Genomic DNA, 26,928 nt, shown 5'->3' with positions numbered 1-26,928 from the left:
AACAGATGGAGTGAGGTCAGCAGACAAGGGCTGACAGGTGTTGGCAAACTGCAAAAGCCATGAGGACACTGAAGATTTGACAACACATCTTGGAGCAAGGAGGTAAGGAATGTCACTTAGGTGGCTGTGTAGGAGGCAAAAGGGTTACTGAGTCACAGGTGACAAATATCCACGGTGGGGAGAGAAAAACAATAAAATTAGGGGTTTTAATCAAGCAAACCAAGTTGGAATAAAGATCCAATTCCTGTAAGGGCAGACCAGATGAAAAATCAAATACAACCAAGATAACACTGATTGCAACTACTGCAGTGGCTCTGCAAAAATTGTGTCGAATTTTCTCTGGCTGGAATCAATACCCACTGTATGGTGAGACATGAGCTCTGCTCTGCCCTCAGCAGCTGAACCTGAATTAGGACTAAACACACCCATGCCTCAAGCCTGGGCTTTCACAAGCTTTTGGCTGTTACTGCAGGAGATTTCTAGCTCTATTATAAACAGAATGAAAGGAATTACACCTCTTTTGAGTTTTTGCTCCAGCCAGGACCCATATGGCTGCAGCTCAGGTGGCTGCCAGCTCTGGCTGTGGGCACAGGAGCTTGGAGTTCCCCACAGGAATAGCCTCTGGCACCTCTCATTCTCCCTGGGCTCAGGGCTGGCAGGATCCCCGCAGCTGTGCCCATCCCTGGACATTTCCTGGGCTCAGGGCTGGCAGGATCCCTGCAGCTGTGCCCATCCCAGGACATTTCCTGGGGTCAGGGCTGGCAGGATCCCTGCAGCTGTGCCCATCCCAGGACATTTCCTGCGTTTAGAGCTGGCAGGATCCCTGCAGTTGTGCCCATCCCAGGACATTTCCTGGGCTCAGGGCTGGCAGGATCCCTGCAGCATCTTCCCCAGCAGCAGGCACAAGTGCAGTGTGATGGTGGGCACAGGCCAGCACACCAGTAGGACCCAACACACACTAAAACAGCATTATCACTGGTTTTCTGCTCTTGTTTTTTTTTTTTTTTTTTTTTTTTTTTTTTTTTTTTTTTTTTTTTTTTTTTTTTTTTTTTTTTTTTTTTTTTTTTTTTTTTTCCCTCTCTACAGTGTCTTTTCCCTCTCTGTAGAGAGAAGATCCTGCTTAGTGGATACCAGCTTGCAGGTCACTGTGATCTCAATCAATAATGAAGTGCTTCAACACATTGCCATCCTGTTCCAGAGCCGAGCCTGCAGAAGGCATTCAGTGTGTCACCTCCTCCTTCTCCTCCTCCTCCTCCCCCACGAGAGCCGCAGGGCTGCCGGGGATGTACCCCATCAGTGCCTGTAATTAACCACCAGTTAAAAACAACTGGTTGGAGCTTGGGAGTGATTTCAAACGCCCTGCCTCCGCTGTGGGAGAGGTTACTGTGGGCAACCACAAGCTTGCCTGTTTGTAACAATTGCCTTTACACCGACATCCAAACCAAATGTAAAATAGACCAGGCAGAACAGGTCAGGGTGACCCAAAGAGCTGAAGAAAAAAGAAGGGAGCGGGGTATCCGTATTAGCATTAATTTTGTCAGTGTGTCCTGCAGAAGAGGGTTACACTGATGTATGTCTTCTCCTACTTATGGAAACTTCACCAGAAAAAAAGCACTTTAAAATAAGCTAAGAAAAGGGAGTGAGAACTGCACTGCCTTTTGGGCCCTTTGGGGAGAAATCAAACTAAACCCTGTGCTCCTTGGTGAGTCACAAATCAGAGCCACTTCAGTAATAAGTCCTTCAAGACAGTGTTGTTGCAGCCCTGCAGCTCTGGAGGCTCAGCCCATCCCAGCAATGGGGTCAGGATTTAACCCAGAAATGCTGACACCCCCAGCAGTGTGGGCAGCCTCTGTCCCCCTGTGCTGTGCCTGGCTCCTCTCTGCAGCCCCAGAAGCTCCCTCAGTTCAGGGCTTCCCAGCAGGGGCAGGTCTGTCAGCCCCCTTTTCCAGGATATTTTCATCCTCACAGAATCACAGGGTGATTTGGGTTAGAAGGGACCTTAAAGATCATCCAGTTCCACCCCCTGCCATGGGCAGGGACACCTTCCACTATCCCAGGTTGCTCCAAGCCCTGTCCAAGTTTCCAAGGCCTTGGAAACTTCCAGGGATGGGGCAGCCACAGCTACTCTGGGCACCCTGTGCCAGGGCCTCACCACACAGGGAAGAACTGCATCAAATGAACTCAACAAGGAGACACCCAGTGATCAACACTACTTGATAAACAATGAGCAGAAAACCTCAGATTTTGGATAGCAGCACCCCGTCAGTTTTGGAGGCCTACAGGTTTGGGAAGGGAGACAACTTGTAAGAAGAACCCTCACCAGGGACGGAGGAGCAGCTTCCATCCCTCAAAAGAAAACACTGAGGTTGTAATTTCACCAAGAAATTGCTCCTTTCTGCCTTGGAATAATCCCATCAAAAGAGGGGAGTGCTCTGCTCTGAGGCTCCAGGAGCCAGAACCAACTCACCCTGCTGTTTATATTTTTCTAGATTCACAAGGTTTGAAATCAGGGAAAAAAATCCTGAAACACAAAAAAAAGCTACTGAAATTCACCATTTTGGTATCAAAACCCTGAAAATATTTCCTGAGGCTGTATCCATCAGCCCCTTACTGACTGTCCATCCACCCAGGGACACTGAGGGGCCCAGGAGGGGACCCCGGCCGTACCTCCGAGCGTCATGCCGGCCTCGTAGCACTTGCGCAGGCGGCAGGAGGGGCAGTTTTTCCGCCGGAACTTGTCGATGGTGCAGTCGTTGCGGCTGGCACAGAGGTACTTCTGTTTACCTGAAACACCAGAGAGACAGAGCATGGGTGCTGGGTGCCAACAGACACACGGGCTGGGCTCTTTTGGGATCACCGAGGGCGGCCCGGAGAGTTTGGTTCTTGTTTTTTAAATGTCATCCATCTATTGCACGGCTTTTGGTGGTATTCTCCCAAACCAAACCCCACAGTTTGATCCTTCTGCCACAGTACTCACCCATCAGTCCCCTCAGAACCATGATGCTGTACAGACCTTTCTGGGACTGCATTATTTTTTGTGCAACCCATTGATACCAGTTGGGTCTGTTGTCTCCAGGTTGTGGATATTGTTGGGGGGTTGGGGAGTTGCTGCTGCACAGGTGTCTGATGCCACCCTGTCCCCTGGGACGTACCTGCAGTCAGCCAGGAGAAAACTGGGATCAGCAACTCCCTGTACAGGGGACCTTGTGCAGCTGTGGGTTTTGGGGAGGTGCATAAAATTCAGAAGTTACTTTTGGTGAGAGTCACCCATACCTCAGACTCAGCCTGCACTCGCTCAGAGAGCAGCCTGTGCAGCTCCAGGCCACAGCTTTTTTTCACTTTCCCATTTGCCAGACAATCCAAGAATTATCACTTATCAAGTCTGAACACATTTACTGGATCAGGATTTATCTGATGTTCTTCAGTCTGCTCCAAACCAAAGTAGACTCATCACACAACAGAGAGGTGCAGCTTATAGACCCACAGGCAGCCCACATGGGAAAATAGCCCATGGCCTTTATTTATCATCCTGCAGGAATAGACCTTTGGAGTCATCAGAAATCTATGAACAGGATGAGGCTGAATCCAACCCCTAAATGTGCCAGTTTTGGCATGAGATGCACCAATTTTGGTGCACAGATTTTAAAACCCCCACACCTCCCCCATTGCTGCCCTCGCTGCCACTGCCTGCGGCTTTCACACTCCCCTCCTGGGTACCCCCCACTCGTGCCCAGACACAGTTTTGGCAGGACTAGCTGCCACTGTCACCCCCACAGACCCCCCCTGGCAGGGCTCAGCACCCAGCCCACTCCTCCCACAGAGCTCAGGGGCTGCACAAACACCCCATGTTTGACCTTCTCAGAACTGTCCTCTTCAAAGTGGATCATGATCCACCCCTGTGCCTCAGTATCACCTGCATTACTCACCACATCTCACACCTGTTAAATCATTTTAACACTGTCCTCAGAACAGCTCTTCTCACCTTCTCCCTGGCTCATTTCCCATGAGAAGGATACTCATGCAAGCCTTGATGACACCTAAATCCCTAAGGACCCTAAAGGGAGCACAAACACCATCCGCCCTTTCAGCAGCTCATTGAGGAGGAGGATGAGAAACAAAGAACTTCAGCTGAAACTGGGTTACTTGGAGTTATTTTTGTGCCAGGGGCACTGAGCACTGAGGCCACACTCACTCCACTCAACCTTCTTAGGTACTCACAAACGGGTGCCCTACTTTCTGGGGAACGAAGAGCTGGAAGGAGATTTGGCTGCCTGAGCCCTCCAGGGGTGTTCCAGGATCAGGCACAGCTGTGTCAGGAGCAGCACCTCACATTCCCAGTCCCCTGGATCCCAGTCCCTGCTCAGACCCAGGATCTGGACAGATCCCAACATGTGGGCTCATCCCCAGCCCGCTCTGTCCCCCCTGGGCACCCCCAGGAGGGAGCAGGGATGAGGTTTGGTACTGGAGCCCAAGCCTTGCTCCATGAGGCCACTGAGCTGTTCCCCATCTGCTCCCCAGCAGCATCTCCCAGCTCCAGAACTGCTGAGAAGGGACAGGGAGAAGAAGGAGCCTCTCCCATGAGCCAGGAGCAGGCAGAGGGGCCCGGAGGACAAACAGGGCAGGCTGGAGGAGGCTGCAGGGTGGCAGTGCCACCCCAGAGCAGCACAGTCACGGTACAGTGACACTGCTGAGATGGCCAGCCAGCTTCATGGTTCATGGACAGGCTCCTTGGGGCAGGAACCTGCTCTCTGCTGCCTGAGCCTGCACAAGTGAGCCCTGTTTGCTTTATGCTGTGCTCCAGTAACAAAAAGAGAACCCAACAGCCACAGCTGGTCATGGTGCTGCTGCTGCTGGGTGTGAGAATGAGCTGAGCTCACCTCTCCCTAATTCCTGGGGATGCAGAGATTTCCCCTTAATCACCAGGAAAGGAACCACCAGCTCTAAAAGGCGGGAGAACAGGGAAGGGTGGCTGGAATGTGCACGAGTTCCTTCCCTCTGAAGTGAAGTTCCTTCCCTTCTCATACACAGAGACCTGTTTCTAATTTCAGGGCAATTCACTCTCTTCATTCCAGAGCAAGGTGAGACATTTACAATCAGCTGTTCTTTATTTAAAGATAAATGTGCTGGCTTTTCCTTCTCTAGAGTTTAACACTGAAACTACCTCTTTGTTTTCCTTTTCTCCCCTGCAAACAACAGAGATGTTTTCTCAGGTCACTCCAAAGCAGAGGCTCTTGCTTTGCAGAACTGTACATACAGGTCCAAACCTCACACCCACTCTGGGGTGTTCCCCAGGGGTCCCACTCTTTGCAAGGCCCATCACCCAGCCTGTCCTTCCCCCACTGCCCAGCTGAGGACACTGCAGATGTCACCCAGAGAAGCCTCACCTCCTCCCCTGACCCCAGGTCTTGTCTGACATGTGCACAGATGAGGGGGGAAGTCACTCCCAGCAACCCCTGCTTTCCAGACCAGCACAGGCACCCCAAGAGAGCATCTTTGCAGCAGCCCCCACCATGAACACACTGCAGTGCTTGTGTCCCCTCTGCCAGGAGTGTCCCCCCCACCTTGGGCCCCTCCTGGTACCCCTCACACCAGGCAGAAAGAGTCTTCCACCACCTCTGAACCCTCCCACTCATCTCCTGGGACCACAGCACACACTGGGAGCCAAGGGGAAGAACTGCTCTGCAATTCTTCTTGACTCAAAATAATGATTTATGGAGGTGAGTTGCTCAATCCAGAGGAATCATCTAACTAACAGCCTGTTGCCACACGAGCTGTTGTGCCCAGACTAACTTTCTCCTCCAGACAACAAAGTAATCTCTGCAAACATCTGGAGCGAGATATACGACTATAAATGTGAAAAACCAGTAAATGCCTTTTGGAAGACAGAGATCCTCATATTTCAGGACACAAACTGAATTTTATCAGCTGGGGGATAAGGCCAAGCTTTCTGCGAAAGCAACTCCCCTGGGTCTCATGAACCATGGAGGCTCCAGAGCTCCCCTGGAAAGCCTCTGGTCCTTGGGGCTGTCACCAGCAGGGCCATGCCCAGAGCTGAGCCTGTGGGTTTGGTGCTGGCACCCTTCCCACATGATGCAATAACTCAAGAGGGCTCAGCCACAAGGCTCCCAGGAGCCAGCACTGAGCCACCTTTCCAGAGTGGTTTCCTGAATAGCCCTCTGTATTTACCAGATGGCTACAGTGAGCACAGGGAAAGCACCCAGAGCTTTCCCTGTGCTCTGGTTGTCCCATCTTTTGCTCTTCCCTTGGCATTTTAAGGCAAATAACACCCAAACAGTCATGAGAAACCCATCACTGGAGCATTGAGATGCTGCAGCACCACTGAGTCTTCTGCAGACTCAATTTCTTTGCACGTCGCATCAGCCTGGGAAGGAGGAGAAAGTTTTTTTATAACATGGCAAGGAACTTTGCAAACGTTTGCTTTAACTTGGTGTCATCTTGAAATCTGGCAAGAAACTGTTGAGTTGGCCCAGAGACATCTCTCTGGTGTAAGGCTAATCCTCAGCAGGTCAGAACATAGAACACTAATCCATATGGAGAATGATGGAGGCACTCAGAGCAGCCTGCACAGCAGCCTGGCTGGCTGCCTGCTAGGAAAATTGCCAAATACTGTGTTATTTTTTTCATTTAGCTCTCTGCTATTTAAAGACAGCCCCATCAGGAGCACAGCCCAAAGCATCCCAGTCCTACACTGCCAGGAATGCTGTGTGGAGGCAGCTCTGGGCTGGCTAAGGTCACCACCAGATCTCAGAAACCTCAGAGGGACAAGGAAGGTCTGCTTCTCTCCAGGGATACATGCAGAGACACGATGATCCCCCTCCTGGACAGAATGGGAGAGCAGGAACCCCTGGGCTGCTAACTGACACAGGAGCTGCCTTGTTTGAAGCACTTTTCTGTTTCAGGGACAAGGGTGGCATCACAAGGACTGAACTCCCATGTCTTCAACCATGTCTTCAACCCAGCCCAGCCATGCTCACCACACCCAGAGGTGTCCTGCCTGTAGGGAAAAACAACTTTGCTGAGCTGGATGAGCTTTTTGCTCACCAGGTGAGGAGGGGGAGCCCTCCTTTGTGGGCAGCAGGGGAGCAGCACCCTGTGACACCCAGCCCTCCCTGCTGGGGCTCTGGGGCTGGTGACTGCAAGGGTGGGCTGGGCTTGGTCACCAAACGAGGGTGGTGACCTTACAGGCAAGGCAGTCCCACCAAAATGTGGGGTGTGCTTCAGGGCTGGCCTGGACACAGCCTGGACATCTTGAGAGAGTCTGTGAATCACGAGAGCTGGCAAAACGAGACAGGACAACATTCCTGTCTTTTCTGTTAACTCTTCAGCATCTTTCTGGAAAAAGCAGTTGAACCTGAACTTGTGAAACCCCTCAAATCTGTCAAATATTCCATCAAAGCAGAGGTGACCTGCTCCTACCCATAAACCCCTCAGTGTGTCCAAAGGGAAGAAGAATCAGTGTCACAACCTTTTTTTTAAATCACCTTTCTCACCCCTTAGAAGCCAGTGCATGTCTATAAAACCTCCTTAAATATCCCTGAATCCCTGCCAGATAAGTTCACTATTATCTCAGAGGAATATAATAAAAAGGAAATGATGTGCCCAGCTATTTCCCTCCCCTCCAAGAAGCTGTTTGTGCTGCTCCAGTCACAGCCCTCTGCTGCTCCCTCCACTAAAGGCTGTGGCTTGACACCAGCTCCAGGAAGGTAACAGGTTTCTTTTCTCATGGGGAAGCATTTTGATCTACTGCTGTGAAGTCTCCAAGGGCGACCTAAGGTTTCTGAGAGGCATTTTATGGACTTTAAAACATGAGAACGCGCTGAAATATCAGCTTTCAGTAATGCTCCTCAGCTTTAAGAGGGAAGAGATCTGTCTGGAAACTCACCAGAAGTCAGAACAGAAATCACCACCTGCCATCTCTGCATTCAGTACCTATAAAGGAGCACAATTTACTGTCACTTCCCCAAAATAAAGACTTAGCCATGTACCTCAGGGTAGCATAAGATGAAATCTCACAATCTGGCAGCCCCCCTGCCCCTCTCTGCACACATATATGGAAAGGAACAGGAAAGACAAAGGGCTGCTGCCCAATCCCAAACGACCAAACACTCCCAACCCTCTGCCACACTGTGAGGCTGAAGAACCAGGAAGAAACATAAACACAATTTAAATTAATTATATATATATATATAATATATATATTTTATATATAGCACAATCAGGAGAGGGAACAGCTCCACAGCACGTGCCTCAGAGCAGCCCAGGCTGCCCCTCTGCCCGTGGGCACCTCCAGTCCCTGTCAGCCACAGGACAGAGCCCACCCTGGTGCCAGGGGAGCACAGCTCCCACACCCACCCGCAGACACAGGCACTCCAGCAGCAGCGCATCTGACTGAGAGCCAGGGCTCCACTTACTATAAATCAACAATAACTTGCTGACTTAAACAAGCATCTGTTATTTACTCTGGCTGCACAAGCCAACCCACTTGGCTTGACACAGAGCTGGTGTGCAGCAGAGACAGATCTGCAAATGATTTACTTGGGAGAAATATGCAAAATTTGTTAACTATTATTTGACTGCCCTTTTTGGCAACACTGATGTCCCCTGTGGCATAGCCCCTATTCTTCCCTGAACCAGCACTGACAAGCTGGCTCCTGGCACAGAGGAATGAGGGAAACGTGACTCCAAGAAGAGGCAGGATAATGATAATTGATCTAATTGATGTAAAAGCAGCATTCTGACAACAGCAGGTGAGCACCCCTAGCCTGGGACCTCTGCTCATAGACAGGAGAGGTTGGGCACAGGGGAAGGTCATGGTGAGACAGAAGCTCCATCCTCATCTCTGGTGCCAAACCAGTGACACCCAGTGTCACCCACAGTGAAACCCAGTGACACCAGCTGCCAATGGCATGCCCACATAAACTGTGTTAGCACCAAGGAATAATGAAGGCTTGTGTTGGTTCATCTCTCCTGACAGCAAGCCTGATGAGTGACTACAGGCACGTTACACTGCCAGGCAGTTCATCTTCCACATCAGAGACTCACTGCTGCCCAAGAACCACTCTGAACTGCAGGTAGAAAGCAGCCCTTGCTGAGGCACAGCCTAAGGAATCAGCTGGGCTGGCTGCTTCTGCTCATTCCCCAGGAAAGGTGGTGCAAAGACCTCGCTGTTGAGAGGGAACATTTGGGCTCCCCCTTATCCCTGGAGAGCCTGACACTATGGAACTGGACATGAAGGAGGAGTTGCTTTCTCACAGGCTGGAGAGAAGGATCACAGACCCCAAGGCCAGAGCAGGCCTCCTGATGGACACAGGGTTGTGCTGTTTCATGGGCAGTCGCAGAAGGGACCCTCTGGAAGGGCTGCAGGAGAGGAAAAGCCTCCCCTGAACACCAGTTGTGCATCTGGGACTGCAGGTGGGCTGATGGGAGCTTAAAGCACTCTGGAGAGTCAAGAAGAGAAGCAGGAACTGACTGCTCCAGGCTCTCACCAGGTCACTAAGATAATCACGGAACACAGAAACATTTGGGCTGGAAGGGACCTTAAAGACCATCTTGGTCCACACCCCTGCCATGGCAGGGACACCTTCTCAGAGACCAGGTTGCTCAATGCCACTGGAAAGAATTGTATTTTGGCAAACTGGTTTGGCTACTTTATGAGAGCAATCTGTAAAACGAAATGACAAACGCCGGAGAGAAAAATCAATTCATCCTTGATTTTTCTCCTTTCCAGGTTTAAGAGATCTGAGAATGCCACCACAGTGGGGCAGTGACCTTCCCTCTCCTGTCCCCATTACCTTCAGCTGCCCGTTTGAAGAACACTTTGCAGCTCCCACATGTCAGGGCTCCATAGTGGCACCCAGATGCTTCATCTCCACAGATCAGACAGGTCTTCTGAGGTGGGAAGTAATAGTCAATGGGCAGGACATGGTCACGGCCAGGCTCCAACCTGCAGCATAAACCAGAGAGAGCGAGAGGAGGGTCAGCAAATGTGCTCAGGACAAGCTGTGGGAGCAGGGTCACGGCAAACCCAGAACGGCAGTGATGGATCAGCCAAGCTCTGAGCAGCAAGAGGGTGAGCAACAACTGAGCCAAGCCTGGCCCTGACCGTGCAGAAACCCTGCTGGCTGCCCCAGCTGACACTGCCCACTGCGTGCAGTGTGTGACAAAGTGTGACAAAGTTCAGTGACAGTGACACAGTGACAGCACAGCCTAGGCACAGAAGGCGACTGAGACTGGCTGTTGCAGTGCTCATGGAATTTTGGCTTCAGCAATGAAGCTCACACACCAAACAAGGCAGAGCACAGCACTGCCAGCCACTCGATGCCACCTTAACCACCATGCCAGAATGTCCCAGCCCCTGACTCCCCTTCTCCAACACCTCACCATTCCACACACCCACATTCTCCTCTCTCAGCTGGTACTGTCCCCTCCCCAACCTGACCTGATCTGTATGATCGGATCCATGGAGAAACTGCTTTTCCAGAGGGCATGGCAGGAGGAGAGGGGCTTGTCAAATCAGGAGCCAACATGTCCAGGCAGTTTGGAAAGCACCAGCACGTTGAGTTAATTACCAGAACTCATTAAACTACTGAATGAGGCAATTAGCTTTTAACAGTCTGCAAGTCACTGCAACTTTTGGGTTAAATTAGATCCCCTTTCATTTTTTGCATTGTTTATTGCTTGCAGGTGAGCTCTGAGAAATCAGGTTACATCAACAGTGAGTGTGACAAAGATGGGACTTGTTGAAAAACCCTTTATGCCCAGAAAAGCCCCACTGTCCTCGCCTGTCCCTCACCTGGGTGCTGTGCAGATCCCACCTCAGTTTCAGGTCAGTAACTGGAGCAGCAATTTCATCCTCAGTTCTTATGGTAGAAACCTTTGGAGTGATTTCTCATCTCTTTAACAGGAGCAGTCAGTGACTGATCTGTAGATGCAGCTCAACCACCCTTCCCCAACCATCTCCATTTCCAAGGCTTTTCTGGAATTACTGATTAAATGGAGGAGACACAGTTGGCTGCACTGTGCCTGCCATAGTCAAGCCCTGTTGCAAGCAACGTGTTCCTGTCTTGTCTTATGTGTCATCCCACCTGTGTGTGATCCCACCACCACCTCAGGGGGCTCCCACATCCCCCCATGTGCCCCAGAGCCCTGGCACTGGGTGAGAGGGGCTGTTGGAGAGCAGACCCTGCTGAGGAATACCAGCAGCACACACAAAAGCCTGGCTAAAAATGTCTTATTTATCCAGTGTTTTAGGTTCACACATAACAGCCCTTCCTGCTAATGACCCAACACCTCTTTACTCCTCTCTGTGCAGTCAGGAATCCAGCAGAGCTCGTTTCCCTGTTTCCATCAGGCTTCCCCTCTGTCTCCCCCATGCTCAGCACTGTGTGCCATCAGCAGCAGGGCTTCTCACAGCAGGTGTCGTGACAACAGACACAGGACTCCCTGGGGTGTTTTTGAGGATCAATTATCTGAAACTGCAATGCAGGTTTGCAATTGAGTGACTTCTGAAACAGCTTTTAAGAGCTGTTCATGTATGGAGAGATTTGTGCAAGTACAGAAACACCTTCCAGCAGGTGTTCACCCAGAGTACCCCATACATGTGCCCCTGCCAGGGATGGGGCTGGGCAGGGCTCCCCACACACCCCTCCATGCTCAGCCACCCTTGTCCCCACTGCCACCAACAGATGGAGACTGGAGGACACTGGCTGACATGGAAGGTGATTCCTGGCCGTGGGACAGGCTCCTCCTGGGGAAAGGCTTGGCAGGGCGTGCACAGCCCCACACCCCAAGGGGCAGGAGGTGGTGTTTGGGCAGGTGGGGAGTGGTTCTACTACAGGCCCTGCAGCACCAAGGTGGTTCCCTGCCAGCAGCCACTGCCCAGAGCTGAAGCATCTGCCCAGGAATGCCCTTGACTTTAAAACAACACCAGTTTGCCTTTTCTTTCTTATTTTTAGAGCGAGAATTGCAAGAAAAACATAATGTAAAAATGTTCTAGCAACTCAGAATGAGCTATGCTAATGGTTCCCTTAACGATCCATTTTCCAGTTTCCAAGGGACATTACAGGGTGCTCTCAAAACGTGCAGGTAATACATAATACAGGCCAATGAGCCAAAGTGGTGCCTGGAGAAGCTGCAGGGCTGGCAGTGCTCTGGGCAGAGCCCCAGGTGCCAGTGCCCAGCAGTGCCACAGCCCCTCACCACCACTGACGGCACAGGAGGGACACGAGGTGTGGCACAGCATCCGCCTCACCAGCAGCAGCTCCAAAACTTTCCTCCGGCTGGAAGCTTGTACTCCATGGGGCTGTGAGAGCCACAAGAGTGCTCAGGTCAGACCAAAACAACTGCAGGGGGCTCTCAGACAGGACAATGTGTGGCAAGTGTCAGCCCCTCTGCAGAGCCCAAAGCAGGCGATAGCGGCCGGGCAGACACAACCGGGACGGCGACGGCAGCAGCGCTGCCAGAGCCAGCGCCAGCCCCAAGGCCAAGGTCGTGGCTGTCACAGAGGAGCCTGGTGGCTTTTGGGGGCAGGGAAAAACAGCCTCGGTATCTCTTCTACAGCTCTAGGATGAGTTTTACTCTCATCTCAGAAGGGTTCTGTAAGGAAGTGGAGGATTCGCTGAGCTCCCCTCACACGCAAATATTTCTGGGGAGTAGGAACTATCATGTGATGAAGCATTTGTTTGTCATTAGTTAAATTTCACCAAGCAGCCACATTTCACAACATCCCCAGAACGCCAAGAGCAGGCATTGGTAAAAGAGGAGCCAGCCACTTCTCCTGATCCACAAAGGAAATTTCCGTCTCAGCACCAGCAGGCACAGGCTGCTCGAAAGGAGCCGTGGCACAACTGCCCCCTTGACCATGACTTCCCACCCCTAAGCCAGACCAGGACAAAATTATAGCAGCTGCCACACACCCCCAGCTCATCCCACTCAGGAACCCCAGAGCAGAGTGCCCTGGTCCCACACTCCCTGAGGAAAGGGGGTTTGCACCTTCACCGTGCTGTGTCCAAAACCTGCACATCTGTGATGCTCAGGAGGATGCTGAGACCAGAAGTGAACCAGCACTCACTCACAAATTCAGGTGCTCAGGAGGATGCTGAGCTCAGAACTGAGCCAGCACTCACACATGAACTCAGGTGACACAGAACCCTTCCCAGTCATTTCAAGTATTGTCATTTCTGGGACACTCTGATGCTATCAGGGGGAATCTCTGCCTTTAAAACAGCATTACCTGTGCATGACACTCTCTAATGCAATATTAAATTTAATTGGCTTCCCCTCAGTGCAGCTGTGGTGCTCATGCCTGGATGAATTCTGTGACTCCTATCAAAAGGCCAGACCCATGCTCAGCAAAGGGCACATCCTCGTGTCCCCTTGCACTGTCATTTGGCTGCTGCTGGCTCCAGCCAGAGCTGAACCAAGCCTGCACTCACAGCCACCACATCACACTCATCCAGATAACAAGGCCTGCACAGAAACTTTAAAGCATTCATCTGTTAAAACGCTTTTGGCCATTTAATCTATAAACATGCAGCTTTGTACACTGAATTCATGTCCTTTCTGCTAAATAGCCTTCAGTATTTTCCATTCTGCTCATGCCTTGTTTTTGTGTGTGATGGCAGCAGAGGCACGACAGCATCTGAGAGCAGAGCAGGGTGCAGCATGAGCCCCAGGCCTGCTAAACACACACAGGAGCAGGATCCTCACCAGATTTAAATAAATATTAGCAGATGACAATGGGTTTTCCAAGCATCCCAGCAGTGCAGAATGCCAGAAGGAGCGCACCTCAGAGAAAGCAAATGCCCTCCCAACAGCAACTCACAGGAGCAGCCTTGGCTCTCCAGCCCTGGCACTGCCTCCCAGCCCCAGGGGCACACACAGCTTCCACAGGCACAGCTGCACAAATCCCTTCTCAAAACCCAAGTTAAACTGGTTTTTTGTTTTTAAAACTCTGTTTCCTTATTTTGACAGTTTATTTTTCACACAGCGCATCCCCACTGCAGCTGAAGCCCTGCCACTCCCAGCCCTTTTCTCTCCTGTGCCCCTCTGCAGTGCATGAAGGCTGCTGCAGCCCTGGAGCTGCATGGACCCAGTCACTGTTTGTCCCTGCACTCAGGGGACAGCCCCAGCCTGCCACCTGACCCACTGAAGCACTGCACATAACCCAGCCTGCCAGGGAGTCCCCTCATTTAATGGCCATCCTGGGCTCCCACCTTCCCATCTTCATAAGGAAGAAGCAGAAAATGAGCTTACAAAGGTGAAAGGTGGCAGGTTTGCTACACGTGGGATGCAAAGCCTGGGAGAAGCCACCCTGCAGCCTCTGCACCTCACCAGTGGCCACAGCAGAGGCTGCTGCCTGCATTTGGTAGAGCTCACAGCAAAACTTCTGCCTCAGAGCCTGATGTCCATCCAGAGGCTCAGGGAGCAGCTTAAATAAATCAGCTCAGAGAAGATGGAACACTTGATCCCCCAGACAGAGCAGGTACCTTACGAAAGGAGATGGCAAAAGCACATTGCAAGGTCACTTCAGATGGGAACTCACCTGATTACAGAGCACAAAGGGGACAAAAAAGCAAACAAGGAGCAGCAAGGCTGCAGGCAGGCTGCAGCCCCAAGGAGCACTCCCGAGGCCATCAGAGCCCTACACTGTATCCTCCTGGTGACTGCAGAGTCACCTGGAGTCACCAAGGACAGGACCTTGGCATCCTTGTTGCACAGAGAACCCTACTTATTTTCCAAGGAAACATTCTGTCCTCACTGATATTTACGCAGTTAGTTTAAGCCACACCATAATCTTCCATTTTCAAATCCATCTCCTCTGCTCACAAAAGGAAAATGTGCCTGTAAATAAAATCACAAATAATGAGACACTTGATACATATATTTCATGCTCCAAGAGACACTGTCGTGATGCCAGATGCAGGTAGAGGCTTACCCAGGAAAGCCTCCAGGGTAAAGATTTGTGGTGCCACATACCAACATCTTCACCTGCAGGAGAACTTTTACATTTCCTTCTTCCAAAATGAAGAGCAGTGATGCTTACAAAATGCTCTGGAAGAGGGGATGTGAGTTCTCAGTGCCTTTTCTCACAGCTGGTGTGCCAGGTGGATCTCCAGAGGAACAGAACATGGTACCAGTGTCCAGCCACGGAGCACAGCACCTCAGGTGAACTGGCCATGTGGCCCCCAAGGCCACCATGGTCCCCCAGCACCCCCAGCTAACCACAGCATCTGGTACAGGGCTACCAAGAGAAACCCCAGGCAAAACGATTCCAATCAGTGTCTCAAGGAACTCCAAATGTATTTGGAATTTAATTTGGCAGCAAGGATCAAGTTGTACTGACGGCCAGAGGTCAGTGGTCGGCTCCCAGCTGGGCTACTGAGGGATGCCAGGATTCATTCCCAGACTCAGATATTTAAAACACAAAATATTTTCCCCTCTTCCTTTGGCAGTGGAATTATTGCTAAGGAAACCAGTGCTGCAAATTCTGCATTTTTATTTCTCCACTGAAGGAAGCACAAGGCAAAAACAGTCAGCAACAAGGGCAGGAGCTGGCATGGAAACATAAGAAGACCGCAAATACCACGAATTTGGCACCCAGCTGGGGAGGCACATGGCCCGAGCCAGCACCCTGCCCCAGGCACAGCACGAAGCCCCGGGGTGGACAGGCATGGGAGCAACCAGCAGAGCCCCCATCTCGGGGAGCAGCCCCCCTCCACCCCTCTTGCAGTGGAGGATCACTGCAGAGGCACTGCAGCGCCGGTCCCACAACTTACCAGCAGGACTGGGTTATTTTTAGGCACGTTTCTATCAAGACCAAACCTTTGCAGAGACAAAACTGCAGGGGCAGAAAAATCCTTTGCCTTATTATGTCTGGGAGTGGATACAGGCTCTATCTGCAGAACTTCCCTTCAGCTCTGCTGGCAAAGCACTGAGTTTCTAGAGGAGACTTCACGACTTGTGCAACACTATCATCTTCCCGCCGCGTCCTCCAAGCGGATCGTGCTGTGACTCATCCCCGACATAAACACACTAATTATAATGAAGGTTTCACATATTTAGTGCCAGGTCTCCCTGCAACTCTTAGTCCCAGTCTCAGCAGAACAGGCAACAGAGAGGCAAATTCCCCAGCAACTCACAGCCATTGGCTGACACCCACCAATCCCTCCGGCTCTCCAGCCCGGCCTTCCTGGCATGCCCACGGCTCCCGGCTGCCCACAGCTGGCAGCTGCACAGGGATTGGGGCAGGAGCAGGGCAGGACTGGGGCAGGAGCAGGGCAGGACTGGGGCAGGAGCAGGGCAGGACTGGCCCCTCAGCAGGGCTTGGATGGTGGGGATGGATGGATGGATGGATGGATGAATGGGGAATGGATGGATGGATGGATGGATGGATGGATGGATGGATGGATGATGGATGGATGATGGATGGATGGATGACGGATGGATGGATGATGGATGGATGGATGGATGAATGGATGGATGGATGGATGGATGGATGGATGGATGGATGGATGGATGGATGGATGAGGGATGAATGGATGGATGGATGCATGGGCAGCTGCACCAGTACCAACTTCAGTGGCACAACCAGGGTATCCCAGACAGGCATGGGTTGGGAAACAGTGCTTTGATGCCAGTTTGCACTTTTAGTGACATGGCAGGGACAGTCAGACCTGCTGTTTTGGGGGCTGAGAGCATTCCCAGGAAAATATGGAGATTAGAGCCCTGCAGCCCTGCACCCGGCTGCCTCCAGGGACCTGTGACCATGGGTGGTCCTCCTGCTATCACAGACCCACACTGGAGTGCCCTGCTGAGCAGCCATGTCCAGAGAGAGCCGTGGCACACCAGGGACCAAAGCCCTGCCCAGTACCCCTTGCCCGTGCTCTTCCAAGCAGGCGAGGAATGAAAGCAGCCAAGAATCATTTTCTTTCAAGCCCGCCTGCAAACCAAAACACAGATGCCACATCTAATTTTAGGCCTCCCAGCCTTGAGAGTGTTCTCCCGAGCCTCTGCGAGTGAGCAGTGAGATAGTCATCTCAGGACACGCCGCAGCCGCAGTGGCTGCGCACCCGCCTTGACCCCAGCGCTGGATAGGAGGGCAAGGGCATAGCAGGAGGGCACAGCATGGCCAGGAGTTAACAGATCCCCACAGGAGATCCTGCAGGACACACTGAGCCCCCTCCACTAACTGCAATCGAGGGCAGATGGACTGGCCAGCTGCCCTGCTAACCCCAGGCTGCCACTTTCTTCCTGCCTGACATGACAATTGCTTCAACGCAGGCCATAAGCCAAGGTTTTAAGCACCCACGTGGCAAACGGGAAGGTAAACTGAACAAGAAGAGAACAGCTGTCCCCCAGAACCTTAGCTCCCATCTCAGCTCAGCTCTGCCCAGCCCTCAGCACGGCCCCAGTGGGATGTTCTGTCCTGCAGGCTTCCCAGAACTATGCTCTGCTCCCTCTTCAAACCACCCCCAACACAGCCCAGAACCAAGGACCCGGCATTTGGCACAGGCTGTGCTGTAAACAAGAAAGGGAAAAAGTCCCTGTCCCGCTATTGTTTTTCTAACCATTTAAAGATGCTCCAGGGGACCGGGGAGCAGACTGGGAAGTAACAGATTTCTTTGTAAGGGGAAGATCCTATTATCAGGGAAAAGACTTTTTGACCGCAGGGAACACGTGAAAACAAAGCCAATTACAGGGAAGCCAGGAAAACGAAATCCATGTGAACAGGCTGAGTTCATGGGGACGATGTCACATGTTCTGGAGCACAGGAGCATGCACAGGGACAATGCCCAGAACCAGCCCACGGGGATTACAGCCCACACCGGACCCATGGGTCCAGACACGTGTCCCCCAGCCCTGCCCTGCTCACACAGCACTCCCAGACAGCAGGAGAGGGAGTGGGGGTGAGCTGGGGGCTGGTTCTCAGTGTCTGAGCAGGGAGAAGCAGCAATGCCGATTCCACACCAAGCCCTGTGCTCCCTGCACAGGCTCCCAGAGCTCCAGCCACCTCTCCTTCCTGCGGGCAGCACATGGCACAGTGCCTGCTCTCCAGGGACATGTGTGCAGAGGGAACTCTGCAGGCCCCAGGCTGAGGGGTGGGAATGTTCCTCATACCGCAGAGAACACACACATAATCCGTGTGTGGTGTTCATGGGAAGGTGATGAAGATCCACAATGTGCACAGGCACACACACGATTCAATAGAAACAGTAAGTCATCCGAGCTCTCTTTGCAGCGGGATTTCATTTTCCAGCTGACGCACCCCATCGCCTCCCAGATGAAAGCTATCAACGCAATCAGCACAAGAATTCCTTCCCCGTATTTCTCTTCCAAGAGGAAAGCGGAGCCGCCGAGATATCCCGTCCCAGCCCTCCCAACAGCAGCTCAGGAGATGCGCGGACGCTGCTCTGCTGATGGGCGCGAGGGGGAGGAGGCAGGAGCCTTCACGAGGAAATTTGTGATACAGAAACTTGTGCCTGGGCTCTGTTCTCAGCACACAGGCCAAGGTCAAAGCGGTTTTTTTCTGCCATTTCTAACCGGCAAAGAAGCAAACACAGCTAAAATCTGTAACAGCAGCCAAAATGCTGAGGGCTGGTAAAAACACCAGAGAAAGAAGTGTTGTGTCATTTTGGGAGAGACAAGAAGCCCCCTCCATCCACGCCCAGGCAGAGAGAGCACAAGGGAGAGGAAACAAACCCCATGGTTTTCCCACCTCATCCCAGGGACTGAACACATCCTCTGTAAATGTATTCTGGAGATCTGCAGCCTCCCCTCTGGCATTTGTAGGGATTGGTCCTGCTGGCAGCAATTCCAGAAGCACTCAGCAGGATGGGGGGTCTGAAAGGTGAAGATGCTGCTGTAACACAGGGATTTGCCCTGAGGTTCTTCCCAAAGCCAGTGGCTACAGCCAGCCCATGTCTAGTCCCTGCTGGAGCATATTGGTGCAGAGGGACAGGTCACCCACCAGAATGCACCACCCATCCTTAGGTGACAAAGCCAGGCAGGAGCAACATGGTCTAGTGGGAGGTGTCCCTGCCCAAGAAGGGGACCACAGTGAAATGGGCGTTAATGTCCCTTCCAAAAAAACCATTCCCTGAGTCTATGACCAGACTCCCCAGGCTCCAGCAACAGCTGGTTCAGGCAGCCAGCAGCCAGGACATCCCCCCAGCAGTGCCTGTCACAGACACCTGGCTACAGAGGTGACAGGTAAATCCTCATGACTGCTGCCATGCTCAGTGCATGAGGGGTGGGTGGGATTCTGCATGGAGCTCTCAAAGAGCTCTGCACAGCCTGAGCAGGGCTCTGCCAGCCCAGGCACACCCCAAAAGTGTCCCAGGAGCACCCAGATCTCAGGGCAGACACACCAAATGGTAAATATGCCTGTGCCCAGCTGCTTGCCCTGGCTAAGGCTGCTCACAGCACCCCCTCCCCAAGCCAAGGGTGTCTGGGGCCAGCACTGTCAGTGTCCCAGCATTGGTGGTTCTGCACCGACTCTCCCATCCTGACTTGAGCCATCTCTTTTGCCCCTAGAGCTGTTTGGGAAGTGGCAGCTGCCTTGCCTGTCACAAGGTGCTCAGCATGGTCCACCCAGCCCCAGGCAGGCAACACCACAGACTGGCCCCTTCAGGGAAATAGGGGCTCATCCCAGGAATCATTATTTACTTATTAGGATGGGTTCTCTTCTCCTTTGGATGGCACAGGGAAGCCACCAGGACACCTGTGGAAAGCACGGGTGTAATCCAGCCCTGTGGACACCCGAGCTGCCTGGTGGCCTGGGAAAAGGGCAGAAGCTATAAATACCTGTGGAACTGGCATATACTTTTAAGATTATTTCTATTACTGCAAATCACTTAATCTGAGGTCCGTGTCCCTACAGCCCAATCCCACCACTCCTGAGGACGTGTCAGCACCTGACTTCGCTGTCACTATTTGCAGAGGCGCCCGCGGGCGGGGGCTGGGGAGCGTCACACAGCGGGTGACCTTGCTCTCTCTGGCCTCTGTCGGGCTGCGCTGGGCGGGCAGGCAGCACCACGAGAGCAGCAATCCGCGCTGACCCGAGGCACACGGAGCCTCGCAGCTCCCCGGGGCGCAGTGCTGCACTCCCGTAACCCTGGCCTGCAAACAGGGCACTGGGGTCAGCGCAGGTGAGCGGGGCCATGGATGGGGCCCAAAGTGCGGCAGCTGCCGCAGGACGGTCCCCGGCAGCCGGCACAAAGCCAGCACGGCCCCGCGGGACCCCAGCGCTCAGCCAGGGCTGCGGGCACTCGCAGCAAGGGGATGCTGTCAGACCCCAGCCTGCAGAAAAGGGACAATCCCTTCTCCCGCACTTGCCTGGAGGCTGAATGAACCGCTGCTCCTGAGCGGTTCGGCAGTAAGGTCCTGCTGCTGGGAGTGTTTTTATTACTGTTAGAGGATACTTTGAATCTCACCTAAAAACGCTGGTGAGAAGAATCCGAGTTGCAATGGATTTAAAGCAGAACAAAGCACAGGCACACACCGCAGTGCCCACGAGCACTGCCCACTGCAGGTACCTGGCCAGGGTGAGCTGGGCTCCCCCCACAAGGAGGTCTCGTCCCTCCCTCTGCCCCCCACCCGGAGCAGGCAGGGGATTAAGGGTGGGTGGACATGGATGAGTAGCACAGGCAGATCAGGGAAGGCAGGCAGCAGTGGTAACAGCGAGAGAATATGGATGGAGAACCTCCGTCACAAGTCTTTGCCATGACAACTGGGCCAGTTCCTTTTCATTTCAATGAGCTCCCTCATACCACTGTTAACAAACAGGGCTGGCTCTGGTCCCCACAGTGTGCAGCAATGGTCGATACCAGGGCCACCAGCCACTGCCAAGGCCACCACTGGGCATGTCTGCACAGCCAACCACTAAGGGTGATGTGACTATGTCTGCCTCTTAATTGTTTACCAGGCAGAAATGCCCTGCTACAACAGGAGATGGGACATCTGCCTCCTGTGCATGCTGCATGCTGGATCCCTGGAGGAAAAGAAAGAGCTGGAAAGGATGCACTACCTCCACAGGAAGTATTGCCATTTGCTGTTTTCCTATGAACATGGTGCAGAGCTGGGTTCATCCAGGGTGAGAGCAGATCACTCTGGTCAATGCCCACATCTTACCCAATGATGACCCCAACAGGAGGTGCCTGTGCCCCCTGTGCCACGTCACTACATGCACGTGGTGGCACCAAGCCGCCCTCCCCAGCTGGCCCAGGCTGTCCATAATGGCTTTGTGGCACTTGCTTTGCATCAGTCTGAGGTGCAGACATGCCTTTTGCAGAAAATCTTCCAAAAAGAAAATTAACTTGCACAAAGTAATGAGGCTGAGGAGCTGTGAAAGGAGGAATCTTCATTTTTCCTATACATTTTCAATGTTCCAGAGCCATCCACAGCTGCACAGATCTCTGGGATCTCCCAGGGCAGCTCTCAGAAACAAACGGTTTTTACTAGAAGTCATAGAAAGTCTCCCACTGAATAGTTTTCTTTCAGTAAACACTCATTTGAAAAATTTTAAATGTTCACAGGATGATAAAATAAATACAAATTCTTTCTTTTGTAATTTTAGTCCACAATCATTAGCAAAAGTATCCACTGCAAACACCAACCCAGCAGGCTTCAGTGAGTGCTCCAAGTCTAGACAGCAACTGGCAATGAAGAACCGGCAAAGTGGGATAGCCACCTTCCAACAATCAATTTATAAAATATGAATGAAGGTCCGTGCCAAGAGTGGAATTCATGGGAACGACAGAAAAACACAAAGAACTGAGCTACTGCTCTCTACTACAAATTGTTCTTAACCCCGCGTAATGAAATTGTTTTCATCACGCCAAAACATGACTACAAGATTTCCAATATTTTGAGGAATTTTGTGATTTCTTCCTGCAACACATGGCAGGAAGAGACTGGCCATGCAGAGACTGACTTCTGATCTGCTCCAGTTTCCTCTGTGCCTGTTCCTCCCACTGCCCATCCGCAATCTGCTGCCGTGGGGACCCGGGGGTGACCCCTGGCACGGACACAGAGCGGGCTCTTGTCTCTGCTGGAGCCCAGCGTGGCCTTGGAGGGTCCTGGTGCGGCGTGGGCAGCTGGCATCGCCCCTTGGATGCCGCTCACGCTGGCTGCCTCGCTACAGTGTTTCTGCTTTCATTCTTCCCGGGACTGTCCCACACTTTCCTCGCTCTGAGAAAGGGGACAGAGGCAGAGACTTCCAGGAATTGTGGGCTCCGTGCATCGGGACACGATCCCAGCTCCAGCCCCCACTGATGCCCATCCCCTGGTACCTGTGCCCATGGTAGGGATCTTGTCCTGGGGGAAAAACCCATCTCTGCAGAGGGAATCCTGACTCCTGTCCCCCGGGCTACAAAACACACGCTCCTGTTCCTAATGAGTATTTTGACACGCTCAAAAGCAGCACCAAAGCACTTCCCATCGTTAACTGGCTCTCAGTCTGGGATGAAGTTCTCCTAGGAGGAAAAGCAATGGTTATGCCAGACTGGCTGCAGGGAGTGGTGCTCATCTGTTCAGTGGATAAACACCTGTGCAATAGGGAGTCTGTAAACAGCAGGCAGAATGTAAAAGCCGCATAAGCAGGAGAAAAGCTGCCATGAGCAGATCAGCAGCAGCCCTGAAGCCTCGGGAAAACACACAAAATACCTGTGTGACTCCAACCCAACACTCTGAAAGCTTTCTGTGGATTGCTTCTTTGGCAAAATTTTCTGATTTGCAGCTGCTGCTTCCAATACCAAGTGCCACACAAAGCCTGTCTTCCACTGCAACCAGCACTAGAGAGGAACCAGGCTGGAATACTCACTGCCGACACCAAGCACAAGACTGTGGAAGCAGCTTCCAGAGGGTGTAAGAGCTCAAAAGCACAAGACATTTGGAAAATAGGATGGGAAAGCCTAGAGAAGGATGGGGCAAGGTCTGCCTTTGAGCAGGGAAGAGGCAAAGAGATGCTGTGTACCCTCAGAGCAGCTGGGTAGGTCCCACAGGGACACCCTACATGTCTGCCCTCCACAGCCCAGCCCCTGACAGGTGATCCATCTCTTGTTCCCAGTGGTAAGGGAGAGCTGGAGCACAGGAGAGCAGGGAAAAGAGGAAGGGACAGACAGAGAAGGGAGGGGAAAGCGAGGAGACCATTTTATGAGATTTGATATATGCCCAGGAGTGAGGAAAAGGAACCACCAGTGCCGTGCTCCAGCGCAGCACCCGCTTGGCTGCTCCCCCAGTCCTGAGGGGTTCTCCTTGCTGAGCACAGCTCCAACATCCCTGCAGCTCCAGCTACCCAGCACCAGTGGATCACTCATTTCACAACCTCAGCTCCAGCCGTGACAGACATGCACCCTGCCACAGCCTGCTATCACGCCAGCTCACATCCAACCAAGCCCTGAGCTCTGTTCCAGCTCCAGCTGGATTATCATAGCCTTCCTGTGTCTGAGCAAGGAAAGGGCGAGAGGTGCTGAGGAAGAAATGTGTTTATTTTTTCTCCATTTATCAGGAACTGACAACAAGCTTTAGCACACCCCCAACTCCCCTGGCCACCAGAGGCTCCCTATCCATGTGTCCGTAGGGGCCGAAGGGACCAGCTGCCCACATGATGTTCTGCCATGCTCCTCTTGTCTTCAAAGAAATATTTACATCCTATGGCCAACTGCCAGAGCAGAAAGGTCACACTGACAACAGCAGACAGGAGGGTCAGCCCCTTCCCAAGGGCTTTGGAGTTCTGCCAGTGCAGCGCTGGGGGTCCCCAGAGCCCTCCTGGGACTGGGATGCCAGAGCAGCTGCTGCTGGGCACAGACTGGGAGTGAGAGCAACCCTGAGAACGACCTCCTGCCTCATTCCATCTCTCACTGTAACAGCTGCCCTTCACTCCTTCATCACTTGCCATTCTTATCTCCTCCCTCCATAGGAAGGAATTACTGCAGGTTTTATCTGTAAGCCTATCACAATTACAGAGCAGAAACGATTACAGAGCCATCGAGCCAGGTGATGAATGAACACGTGGCACTGAACCAAACTGACCACAGCCAGATCAGGGAAGGGAACCAAAGGCAGATGTAACCAGAAAACACCAGGATTCCAACCTGTATCAGCACCAGGTAACAGCAGTAATAGCAAATGCCACTTAAAAACATCTGAAGCTACATGGACAGCAGATTTTCCTGAGCCAAAAGCCCCTTAAATCCTTTTCTCCCCTTTGATTCCATTGCTTCACTAACAGCTCCTTCTCTGATTCCATTTCATTCTAAACCAGAGGCCACCCCCTCCAATCCACCACTGTAATTTGTCTTCTGATGGCAGAACCTTGGATTTATTCTGACAATGCTCCATCTTGCTCCTGAAACAGGTTTTGTCACCTCATATACTGCTGGTAGTAATGATGTAACAACCAGAGCAAAAAGATAAACAGCTCCGAGTCCACAGAGTAACAAAACATCTGATTAATTTGCTAATTACATGTAAGCCTGACTGGTGCAGTCAGGGACACTCTACCAAAAGCTTTACATTAAACCAAATTGTGTTAATAACCACAGTGTTTGTGAGATGTTCCAGTACCTCTTAACCCTGACACTCTCTCAAATATTAAAAACTGCTCATGCTTTAGTGTCATATGAAGGGTGTTTAACACAAAAAATACCTACCCATACCTGGTCTCAACTGCAGCAGGGTAGAACTGGGGTTTGGGACAACTTCATCTCTGAGCTAAGAGCCATGATCCTGCTGGCAGACAGCAGGACCATCCAGAGAGGAAAGAAAGTAGGAGCAGCACACCTTGAAATGCTCCTTATTCTCTAAAGCAAGGGGGCCTGTGTGTGCCTCTGCTCCCAGCAGCACCCCGAGGGCACTCTGAGGTGCCCACTGCCCCTGTACAGCCCCAGAAGTGCCCCTCACTGTCCTCACAGAACACTGGGGCTGCATCCTCTGAGGCTACGGGGGGAAAGCTTTATGTGCAAGGTCAAGTAGGGCAGGAGATCAGACCTAGCACCAGACAGCACAGGGATGCAGGTCCAAAAGGCAGTCACCCTTCCATCAGGGAATTTTACTACAGAGCCTCTCAGCTCCCACAAACCTTTCTCTCCACAGGCCCTGCTGCCTGGGATGCTGGTACACGATCCACCGCTCCAGGAGCAGCAGAGGCTGTTCCTGCGCTGGCACCCACAGATCCAGGAGAAAATGCAAAGCTGCAGGAACGTGCCAGCAGCATGCTGTAAAGCTAATGGAGACTTTGCTAGGATAAAATGTAAACCTGGCAGCGATTAACACATGTGGCTTGAGCCAGACCACGATGAGTGTTCCGCTTTCCTTACGGTGTTTGGAAATGACATCTGAGCACAGGGAGACGATGTCCCTCCGTTACACCTTTGCAGCAGCAGGGTAGTGCTGTACAAGCCTTGGAGTTCAAAGCACAAGACACTGGTGTTGTAAAGGTTGCTGTGCCAGCTCCAACCCTGGTGATCCCACAGAAGTCTGCTAGGGGAAGCAGGCACAGAGCACACCCAACAGAGCTGCAAGGAAGGGGAGCATACAGCACTTCCCACAGGAATGAGGGAGATGTCGCTTATCTCCAAGGCAAACCCGGGCAAAATGTACCTGCTGCTGCCTGGTCCAGGCTCCAGGACTGCCTGCAGACCTCCATGGCAGCCCACACCTGCTCTCCTCTCCTGACATTCCCTGTCTGTGCGGGATCCCACTGCAGAGCTCCGCAGGCAGAACGGCACGGAACAAACCTGCACCGCCACCGCCAGCACCCGAATGCTGAACTTCCCAACTTGATTCCTCCCTGCCCCCTCTGCACTGATTCCAGCAGAGATTTATCCAGACTCCAGAGACACACCCAGAGCTTGCATAGCTCCTGCCACGTACGAAGCTCACAGCTGGATGATGCTCACAGCTGCACTCTTTCTGACCTGTCATTACTTTTATGCTTTTTTCTTTTGCCAAGCCCTTGACATCGCTGTACAATCCCCCAGTAAATCACTGTGTGAATGGAAGTTGTCTCAGTACTCAAATGAAGCTCTGGGCATTTAAAACAGAAACAAGCCCAGAGGCAGTGCACTCGCCCAGTGCTAATTTAGAGGTAAAATCTAATTGTTCATTTCAGCCTTTGCTCCCAGCATCCCAAGCATCACAGGGTGAGTGTGTGGATGCAGGACTCCCACGATGCAAACCCCAGCTGAGGCCTCACACACTCCTGGATGGGGCTGCCTCTGAGCCAGCAGAAAATCCCTTGGGCAGCCCTTTCTCCCCCCACCATTTCCATCAGCTTGGCCACATTCTGTTGTGCTGACAGGTGAGAATGCAGGTGCCCACTGCTTTAAATGGTGTACAGGTATTTTACAGAAATGGCCCATGTCCATTTTCTGAAGTTAATCCACCAGGAAAAATTATTCTTGATTGAATCCCATTTCTCAAAAAAATCTCCTGTCCCCTGTTTCATTCCCAAAACCTGCTGTAGCTCTACTTTTAAACACATTTTCTACCTCTACTTAAAACAGCCCCGAAGCACAGGTGATGTTTCTCTGCCACCACATTCGGGGTTTCCTGCTCTGCACAGTGTATTCCCGGCAGGCAGCTCTCGGCGGGACAAGTTGCTGGGAGGATTTTAACTCGATGTCAACATCCGTCCGTGCTTCAGGGCTCAGCGTCCCGATCTCGCCCGCTCCCAGCGGCCGGGAGCAGCGGGATAACAGATGCGTGAGGAAACGAGATAAACACAACGACCTCACAGGACGGCGGGGACACCAGGCGTGCACCGCGCTGTTCCTGGCACCATCCCGCCCAGTCAGTCCCAAATGAGAGCATCGCGGCAAAAGGGAAGATTCGGCAGCGGAGACGTGCACCAAAGCGGGAACAGCCAGGACAGAGCGGGGATGGAGCCGCGGTGAGCGCGGGGCACCT

At 52.3% G+C, this 26,928-nt stretch overlaps 1 protein-coding gene across 1 annotated transcript in view; it reads right to left on the bottom strand.

Moving 5' to 3' along the window:
* AR (androgen receptor) overlaps positions 1 to 26,928 on the bottom strand; it is a 37,443-nt gene that overhangs the window by 8,392 nt on the left and 2,123 nt on the right. Inside the window, exons 2-3 of the mRNA XM_041396634.1 lie at positions 9,813 to 9,964; positions 2,668 to 2,784 (exon numbers count right to left, since the gene is read on the bottom strand). Of these exons, the coding sequence (XP_041252568.1) occupies positions 2,668 to 2,784; positions 9,813 to 9,964 (269 nt within the window). The remainder of the gene's footprint in view (positions 1 to 2,667; positions 2,785 to 9,812; positions 9,965 to 26,928) is intronic.

Source organism: Onychostruthus taczanowskii, unplaced genomic scaffold (assembly GCF_017590055.1).
Source record: "Onychostruthus taczanowskii isolate IOZ18803 unplaced genomic scaffold, ASM1759005v1 scaffold13, whole genome shotgun sequence".
In the NCBI taxonomy this organism is placed as follows: domain Eukaryota; kingdom Metazoa; phylum Chordata; class Aves; order Passeriformes; family Passeridae; genus Onychostruthus; species Onychostruthus taczanowskii.
Note: the sequence above shows the minus strand (reverse complement) of the source record. Positions and strands in the feature narration are given on the sequence as shown.